The 5,760-nt window shown below is 55.6% G+C and overlaps 2 protein-coding genes across 2 annotated transcripts in view; one reads left to right on the forward strand and one right to left on the reverse strand.

The window, feature by feature from the left end:
- The window catches only part of GUITHDRAFT_144871 (hypothetical protein), a gene marked incomplete at both ends in the record, with an annotated part of 4,257 nt that extends 1,907 nt beyond the window's left edge, over nucleotides 1-2,350 (forward strand). Inside the window, 11 exons of the mRNA XM_005824516.1 lie at nucleotides 241-287; nucleotides 333-371; nucleotides 531-593; nucleotides 691-761; nucleotides 895-949; nucleotides 1,025-1,072; nucleotides 1,239-1,298; nucleotides 1,390-1,451; nucleotides 1,750-1,786; nucleotides 1,928-1,987; nucleotides 2,291-2,350. Of these exons, the coding sequence (XP_005824573.1) occupies nucleotides 241-287; nucleotides 333-371; nucleotides 531-593; nucleotides 691-761; nucleotides 895-949; nucleotides 1,025-1,072; nucleotides 1,239-1,298; nucleotides 1,390-1,451; nucleotides 1,750-1,786; nucleotides 1,928-1,987; nucleotides 2,291-2,350 (602 nt within the window). The remainder of the gene's footprint in view (nucleotides 1-240; nucleotides 288-332; nucleotides 372-530; nucleotides 594-690; nucleotides 762-894; nucleotides 950-1,024; nucleotides 1,073-1,238; nucleotides 1,299-1,389; nucleotides 1,452-1,749; nucleotides 1,787-1,927; nucleotides 1,988-2,290) is intronic.
- Nucleotides 2,351-3,848: 1,498 nt separating this feature from the next.
- Nucleotides 3,849-4,814, reverse strand: GUITHDRAFT_154924 (hypothetical protein; the record flags this gene model as incomplete). Its single annotated transcript, XM_005824517.1, has 4 exons — nucleotides 4,757-4,814; nucleotides 4,112-4,699; nucleotides 3,934-4,013; nucleotides 3,849-3,890 (listed from the first exon to the last, which is right to left on the reverse strand). Coding segments are annotated over exons 1-2 (554 nt in total), but the record flags the coding sequence as incomplete, so codon positions are not given.
- Between the last annotated feature and the right edge of the window lie 946 nt (nucleotides 4,815-5,760).

Raw genomic sequence — 5,760 nt, forward strand, 5'->3', positions numbered from 1 at the left:
AAGTATGACCATTAAACTAGGTGCCATGGAGGGGGCAGACAGCCCCCCGGGCAGCCTAATAATCCAGATCGGGTCCGGTGCGCAAAATATTATGTCCCTCCTCCCTCCTCCCTCCTCCCCCCCCCCTCCCCCCCTTGCCTTCTTCCGCTCCCTTGCCCCTCCTCTGCGTGCTCGTCATGCTGTCCTTGCCTCGGGACAGCTCTCCTCTCTTGCCTCGTCTTGCATGAGTCTCGCCTGCAGAAAACCGTCGCAGATCAACCGTCTTCTGCGTGCCTGAGGGCTTTCAGGTGAAGCCCCTGACGCGTTGGTCGAGCATGTGAGAACGCCTGCAGTTGACGCAGACAGGAGCGTTGGCGTCGGAGCTCTCATGGGTGAGTTGGAGATGGAAGAGAGGGATGATAAGCAAGAGAGTCAGAGAGCAACAGTGGGAAGGACTGGACGGGAGGGGCAGGGGCAAGAACAGGAGTAGGATGAAGGGGGCGAGAGAGGCTGAGAGGGGAATGGATTGTTTGGTCTTATCATGGGAGCAGGACTTCAACGTTTGGGACAGGACCGAGGACCAGCTCGTCGTCTATGCGGTGGACATCTACAAGGTCTTACGAAGTTTCTCAGCTGCGCTCTCCTCCTCCCGTTCTCCATCTGCTTCCCTCCTCCCCGTCGTCCTCCAACTCAGCTCACCCACGTCCCCAGTCTTCGGGTCTTTCCGATCACTTCAACATCAAGGACGACGTGCTTCTCCATTTCATCCTCGATGTGAAAAGGTGAAGCTAATCTCTCAAGTAGACTCTCCTCTCGCTCCCTCCTCCTCCCCCCCCCTTTCCCTCATTTCCACTCGATCCTCCCCCCCCCTCCTTCCCAAGTTCCATCCTGTGCCTTCTGATCCTCTTCCTACAGACAGTACAATCACTGCCCGTTCCACAACTTCCGACATGCATTCGCGGTCATGCAGGTATGCCGCCTGCTCCCGTCCTTCCTCCTTCCACCTGCTTCTCCTATTCATACGTTTCTCTCGATTCAATGGCAGACGCTCTACGTTGTGTTGCGGGACACAGCAGTGACAGACTACTTGACGGTGAGGAAGAGACTAGGTGGAGGGGGAAGAGGAGGCCTTGAAGAGTGGAGAAGAGTGGGGAGAGGTGTCAGAGGAGGAGGGGGATTGAGGAGGAAGAGAGAAGATGAGGGAGGGGGTTGCAGAGAGCAGAGGAGGAAGAGGAGAGAGGAGGCTGACCGTCGTTTAGGATATTGACAAGCTCGCGCTTATCACCGCGTCACTCTGCCATGACGTCGACCACCCTGGGGTAAGCGAGACCTTCTGAGGAGGAGCTGTGAAAGGAAGGGAGGGGAGGACGATGAAAAAGAGGAGAAATTATGTGCTTATCGGATGAGCAGGTAACCAACGACCTACTCGTCAAGACGGAGTCTGACCTCGCGCTCCTCTATAACGACTGCAGGTGAATTTACTTCCTCTTTCTCTGCCTCCTATCCCTCTTCCTGATTCTACCGGCTCCTCGTCGTTTTTACTCTTGATTGACTGCACGTCCTGCTGCGCTTCTCCCTCCTGTCTTACTGTACTTCTTCCTTCCGCTTCACTTCGCCTCCTCCTCCTCCTCCTCCTCCTCCTCCTCCTCCTCCTCCTCCTCCTCCTCCTCCTCCTCCTCCTCCTCCTCCTCCTCCTCCTCCTCCTCTCGCTCTCCTGACCATTTTCTCCTCCTCGTTGCCATGCTAACTTACATACCTCTTTTCTTTCAGCGTGCTTGAGAATCACCATTGTACCACCACCTTCAAGGTTCCCTATCGATGCCATCTCCATCCTTCCTTCCTCTCTGTCCTCTCCGTGTCCTGGTCCTCCCCGTCTTGCGATGCCCCCTCCTCCTCCTCCTCCTTCTCCTCCTCCTCCTCAGGTCTGCAAGTGATCTCAGTCTGGCAGATCCTTCGGCGACCTCAAAGTAACATCCTTGCCAGCCTCGACAAGGAAGACTTTGCGCAGGTGAAAAAGAGAATGAGGATGGAGGATGGGGCGCGGGATACGGTCAGGAACTAAAGAGAAGAACGAGAAAGCATTAGCGTAAGGATGAGGAGGAAGAGGAAAGGGAGAGAAAATGGATGAGGAGGAAGGTATGGTGGAGGGAAGGTGGTCTGATCGAATTTTCACAGGTGCGAAAGGCAATCATCACAGCGATTCTAGCAACGGACATGAAAAAGTCTCCCTCCCCTCCCCTCCTCTTCTGCCTTTCCTCTCCATTCTCCCCCTCCCTTCCTCAGCTTTCAACAGCATTAATGACTCCTGCAGGCACGTCGAGCTCTGCGGGAGGATGAGGATGATAGTGGAAGGGAAGAATACCGATGGTGAGGAGACGGAGGCATGGAGGAGGGGAGAGAGGAGACGATTGTAAGTTAACAAGCTGCTGGTACTTAAGGACAACTCCCTTTGGACGTGGACAACGAAGATGATAGAATGGTAGCGTCCTGCAGCCTTCACTCCTCTTCTCCCCTCTCCCCTCCTCCCGCATCTCCTTCTCTTGATCGATCCTTTCTTACACTCCACAGAAACTGATGGAGATCGTTTTGCACGCCTGCGATTTGAGGTTTGCTAGCCCTACTCTTTCGTTCCCCTTCCTTCTCATCTACTACTTGTCCTCTCGTCCGTTCTTCTCCAATCCTCCTCTTTCCGCCATCGCCCTCCCTCCCCCCCCTCTCTTCTCCTCGCTGCTTCTGCCCCCAGTGCTCTTCGTCTGTGAGAGGAAACAGTGCTCAGGCGCAGAACCATGGCTTGGCGGAAGCTTGGGGGAATCGTGTGCTGCAAGAATTTCAAGAACAGGCAAGAAAGAAATACAGAGAGGAGGAGCAAGGAGAGGAGAGAGTAGGAGGAGGAAGAAGTAGGGGAAGATAAGGAGAGGGAGAAGTGGGAGAAGTGGATATGGCTGAGTCTGACGGCATCTCAGGCGGCGAGCGAGGAGGCAGCAGGGGTGGCGGTCACGCCCTTTATGCAGGAGCTCGATGTGCCATTCAACCGAGCTAAGACACAGCAGAACTTCGTGGGATATGTGGTGAGGGAGAGGCGGATAAGATTTGAGGAGGAGCAGGAGGAGCAGGAGCAGGAGCAGGAGCAGGAGCAGGAGCAAGTGGAGGTGGAGGTGGAGGAGGGTGAAGGGGGAGAAGGAAGGGAGAGGGAAGGGGAGAGGAGGGAGGAGACGAAGAGTATGAGACAACTTCAGGTGATGCCCCTCTGGGAGTCGTTTGCGGAGATGTTCCCTCAGATGGTGAGGAGGTGGTGGGGCAGAGGGAGACGCTGACGGCAAGAGCAGGAGGTCGCGTATAAAAACAGCAAGAAGAACTTCGATCGCTACAAGTACGCTCGTTTCCTGCTACACTCCCATCTGCTCTTTGAGACGCTTCCCTCCCTTTCTCTTCTCTCGCTTCTCTCATAACACTGGACAGGTCGGAAGTGCAGCGCTTGCAGGAGAAGGAAGCTTGAGGACCGACACGGAGGAGACGGCGAGCGACACGGAAGGGAGAGCACTGGGATGGCCTCAGGCACAAGGGAGGATTAGCAGCGGAGGGAAGGGAGGAGGGAGGAGGGAGAATGCTGCTTTTCTAGTGTTCAGAAACTTCCTTGGCGAACGTCATCTTTTGCACGAGGTCCTCGAATATGTCGTATGTCATCACCTGCTCAGGAGTGAGAGGCCCCACAGCTCCTCCTCCTCTCCTCTCCCCACAGCTCCTCCTCCCCTCCTCTCCCCACAGCTCCTCCTCTCCTCTCCCCATAGCTCCTCCTCTCCTCTCCCCATAGCTCCTTCCCTCCTCTTCCCACAGCTCCTCCTCTCCTCACATGATGTGAGCCCATCATCTTCTTCACTTCCTGCTTCGTCGTCTGCACCCCGATGCTCAACCTGCACCACGTGAGCTGACCAACGGGGGAGCCTCCTCCCCTCACAGCGCATGGTACAGCTCCTCCTCGTCGATGCTCCCGTTCTTGTCGTTGTCGAAGTTGTCGAACACTGACCGTACTCGCTCTGTGCGCTGGTCAGGAACAAGGAGCAGCGATCGTGAGGAGAGGAAGGGGAAGAGCTGGTACGAGACGGAGAGGGTGGGGATGGGACGGAGTACACACCTGCGAAGTTCTGGACTGTCAGACCGTCCCCGAGCTCACCCAGCAGCGCTCCTCTAGCTTTCTTCCAGTGCTGCAGCTCGTGCGTCATGTGCTCCATCTCTTTGCCTCTTTCCCATCCCAGCCAGGATCGGATCGCCACCACCAAGATCAGCTTCACCATGTCCACCTCTCCGAACACCGTCTCGATCACGTCCGCTCCCACCATGAAGTCCATCCCAAGCATGATGCCCCGGCTGAGCTGCATGCGGCATGTCAAGATGCTCTCCTGCGCGGTGGCGCTGAGGGAGTGGAGGAAGAAGCCGGGGAGAATGTCGCGGATCACTGGGATGATGACGCCCATGGTCGAGAAGACCATGATGGCGACGCCGATGATGTTCAGCAGGTCGACAACAACATGGAAGATGGGTATGCTGTAGGCTGAGAGGCTCATGTGATGGTGATGGTGATGTCCTCCGTGGTGAGCATGCGACGAGCTCATGACTCCGCCATTGTGCGAGGGAGCGCTACAGGAGTTGGAGCTTCGCTGCATCTCGTTACGCAGCTGCTCGACTTGGCTGAGGACATCTACCATCATCTGTTGAAGCTTGCCTGCCAGAAACGTGGTGAAAACATGTCAGCACTGGGTCGGCGTACAGAGAAATGGACCTGAACATGTCATGAACATGATGGAAAAGTGCGGTAGGTGAGTGGGAAGAGATGCCCTGTCAACCAGAGCAGTCAGACACTGTTGTGGTGTAAATGAGACATCGCCGGAGCAAGATGCTTCAGAGCACAAGCTCAAACCCTCCTCCCTGATTCGCACTGCTTCCTTTGCTGATCCGGCTGTTCACACCTCCCCTGTTCATCTCCTGCGCCATGTCGTCTAATCGCCTCTGCTACGAGCTGATGCTTCTTCCTCACCATCGACCCTCCTTGTCTTATGAAGTCTCGCCATCCCTTGCGCCTCCTCCCCCCTCCCTCCCTCCCTCCCTCCCCCGTCCCTCCCCCGTCGCATCTCTTATCCTGCATGAGCAGGTCCCTTTCTTGTGTGGACCTAGACCACCCCTCCACCCCCAGTATCTCGGTTGTTAACCTCACCCAAAATCTTTCTACTACCCTACCCCCTAAAAAAACAATAATCAAAAGAAGTCAGATGATCTTTCAAAAATATCCAATTTTCCTCGAATCAAAAACCCCTATCCCCTTACCTTAGCCATGATAGACCATCCTCAACCCCCTTCTTCAAAATCACTACCCCTCCGGTAAAAAGTGGAACACAGATTGTCCACCCTCACCCCTCAATTTCGATACCCCACCATCAGAGTAACCACCACCCCCTTCGATCCACAATGTTGGTGGAAATCACTTTACTACCCCAAATTAATCAGCTGATATGGGGGGTACTGAAGTCAACATGAAACATACCACCCCTACCCCCGGGGGAGAAGAAGCGACCCCTTGATTGGATCCCGACAAAGTGAAGATGGGACATGGAGTAGGAACGAGACCGAAGAAATGGAGGAGGAGGAGGAGGAGGAGGAGGAGGAGGAGGAGGAGGAGGAGGAGGAGGAGGAGGAGGAGGAGGAGGAGGAGGAGGAGGAGGAGGAGGAGGAGGAGGAGGAGGAGGAGGAGGAAGAGGAGGAGGAGGAGGAGGAGGAGGAGGAGGAGGA

This window comes from Guillardia theta (genome assembly GCF_000315625.1).
Source record: "Guillardia theta CCMP2712 unplaced genomic scaffold GUITHscaffold_93, whole genome shotgun sequence".
In the NCBI taxonomy this organism is placed as follows: domain Eukaryota; class Cryptophyceae; order Pyrenomonadales; family Geminigeraceae; genus Guillardia; species Guillardia theta.